Below are 2,200 nucleotides of genomic sequence, written 5' to 3' on the forward strand. Positions count from 1 at the left end.
AGTCACACTTCGTGGTTACCGACAGTCTTCTGGGAAAGAAAACGAGAAGTAGCATTCGAAAAAGAGAAACATTGCTTTGTTACTTGTTGTAATATTGTCAATTCCGCCCCAATTTGCCGAAGCGGGACGATTCGGAGAAAGGCCCGAAGCGAACGGCAAATCGACGCTGCGTTGTTAGAGGTCAAAATTAAGAAACCATTTTTTATTATCCAATAAGATACCAGATACACGTTGAAGTTAAAGTGACAGCGCATCTCGTACTGAAGACCCCGCGCACTTGTCATGAATGAAGATGGCGAGTCAGAGGATTATTCTGTATTAGCGCCAAAACGCATTCTGTATGCTAGGCTACACGATTGGGTGCGCGATTGGGCTGGTCGTGTCTCTCAGACGCCCGCGGAAATTTCGAATAGAACGCACAATACCACTATCCGTATACAATCACTCTATTTTGATCTTCAATGTGCCTTAACTGCGGTGATCTGCACGATACAGTCCGTAAAAAGTGTGAGCTTGTGTTTGCGCTTGCCGGAACGTTTTGACACAGGGTAAACTCTTGCTGAATCTGTAGTCTTGAGCACAGCGACGCCACCGTGGCGTTGCTGAAATGCGTTCCCTGGTCCGATATGAGGACGGAGGGTTTTCCGTAGCTGTGTACCAGCTCAGCAGACCTTGCGCCGCCGTTAAACGGTCGCACTCAGCACTTGGGAACAGCTCACAGTAGTAAGTAAGAGCATCTTTCACCACCAACACGTACTTGTTCGCACCGAAGCTATCGCACATTTTGAGAAACCCCAGTGCACACCCTCATTGCGCTCCTTTACCGTGTAAGTTTGGCCCCAGGGTCTCTGAATCAGAGTACCGCCTTTTACATGCTTGCACAAAAGACACTTGCGCAGAAAATCTTGAATCTTAGCTGCCATGTGTGTCAACTGGAACCGCTCGCGCAGAAGAATCAGCATAGGTTTCTCACCACGATGTCCCTGAGAGCCACAATGGGCGATCACCAGCAGTCGGCGTGTTCGTGCTTCAGATGTTCCCGACGCTTGAGCAGTTGAGTGAGAGGGAGGAAGTACAAGACGACGAAGAAGATCTGCAGAGTGCCAAGGCGGCGGTGGCGGCAGAGTTGACGCGTCTGTGTGTCAAGTTGTGCTCTTGCTTCCACGGGTCACAGAATAGCGACGACCACGGGCGTGTGGAGGCGACTGTGTGTGATCTGTTTGAGCCGATAGTCTCACAATCAGCTCCTCATGGGACTCTCCCGGGATGGGTGCAAGAGTACTTGAAGACGCGCTGTCTGCCAGAGACGCCAAGACTTCGCAGAACCCTGGAATATCTTTTCTATCAGGCGCTGGGACTGCTGCATCAGAAGGCCTTAATTCGCCCTCAGGACGTTCTATCGGTGTACCAAGTGCTCGACGTCGAGTCTTCTGATCAGATGCCGTGGAAACTCGAGAACGATTTGGCTGCTCTCGTTGTTCTCCTCACTCTGCCTCGCGTTTCCAGGTACGTAGCAATTGTCTCTTATTCGGAAGCTCTTACTGACGCAATACCTGTTCATTTGGCGCAGAACGGTGGACGGATGAAACTCATCGCACAAGTGCCGATTCATAATTTTCTGCGTACGTAGACTTTGGTTACATGGAGATGGGTTCTATCGCACACGTCTCCTTTCCGAAGGCAACGAGTTTGGGAGAGTCTAAAATCTGTGGTCCATATATTTATCTCTTGGGATCCCCACTTGTTCTTTTTTTTTTTAAAACAAGCCAAAAAAAAAAAACCTTTTCGGGGAGAATATATTTTTCACAGCCCGCTGTGGTGTCGGATCTCTCCACACCGCGAAGAACTTTTTTCGCGCTTTTTTCCCGGGGGGGGGGGATTCCCCCGGGCGAACGGGAGATATAGCGCTGTACATGTCGACGATAGAGGTCAGTATGCGCTTGGACCAGGTCCGCGAAAAGCAGCGAGATAGTCGGCTCCTGAATGCCGTCGCCGGTTAAATGTGAGCTCTTTAATCTGCATCGGCAGATTGAGCCTCAGTAACAGAAGCCCGCGCTCCAAAAGCTGCTCCTTGTTTCTCCATCAGCTTCGTGATGGCCTCGATGTACTACACCAAAAAATGTCAACAGTCAGTTCACAGAGACCCTGAAAAATACAAGCACGGAACGAACGACTTACTGCAGCTCGCGTTTGACGGAAG

At 50.0% G+C, this 2,200-nt stretch overlaps 1 protein-coding gene across 1 annotated transcript; it reads left to right on the plus strand.

Annotated features, from left to right (window-relative positions):
• Window positions 1-1,033: 1,033 nt before the first annotated feature.
• On the plus strand, window positions 1,034-1,514 carry PITG_22418 (uncharacterized protein; the record flags this gene model as incomplete). Its single annotated transcript, XM_002909781.1, has 2 exons — window positions 1,034-1,404; window positions 1,457-1,514. 2 exons carry the CDS (start codon window positions 1,034-1,036, stop codon window positions 1,512-1,514), a joined length of 429 nt encoding a protein of 142 aa, XP_002909827.1.
• Window positions 1,515-2,200: the final 686 nt, after the last annotated feature.

The sequence above is a fragment of the Phytophthora infestans genome, genomic scaffold, assembly GCF_000142945.1.
Source record: "Phytophthora infestans T30-4 supercont1.2966 genomic scaffold, whole genome shotgun sequence".
Lineage (NCBI taxonomy): Eukaryota > Oomycota > Peronosporomycetes > Peronosporales > Peronosporaceae > Phytophthora > Phytophthora infestans.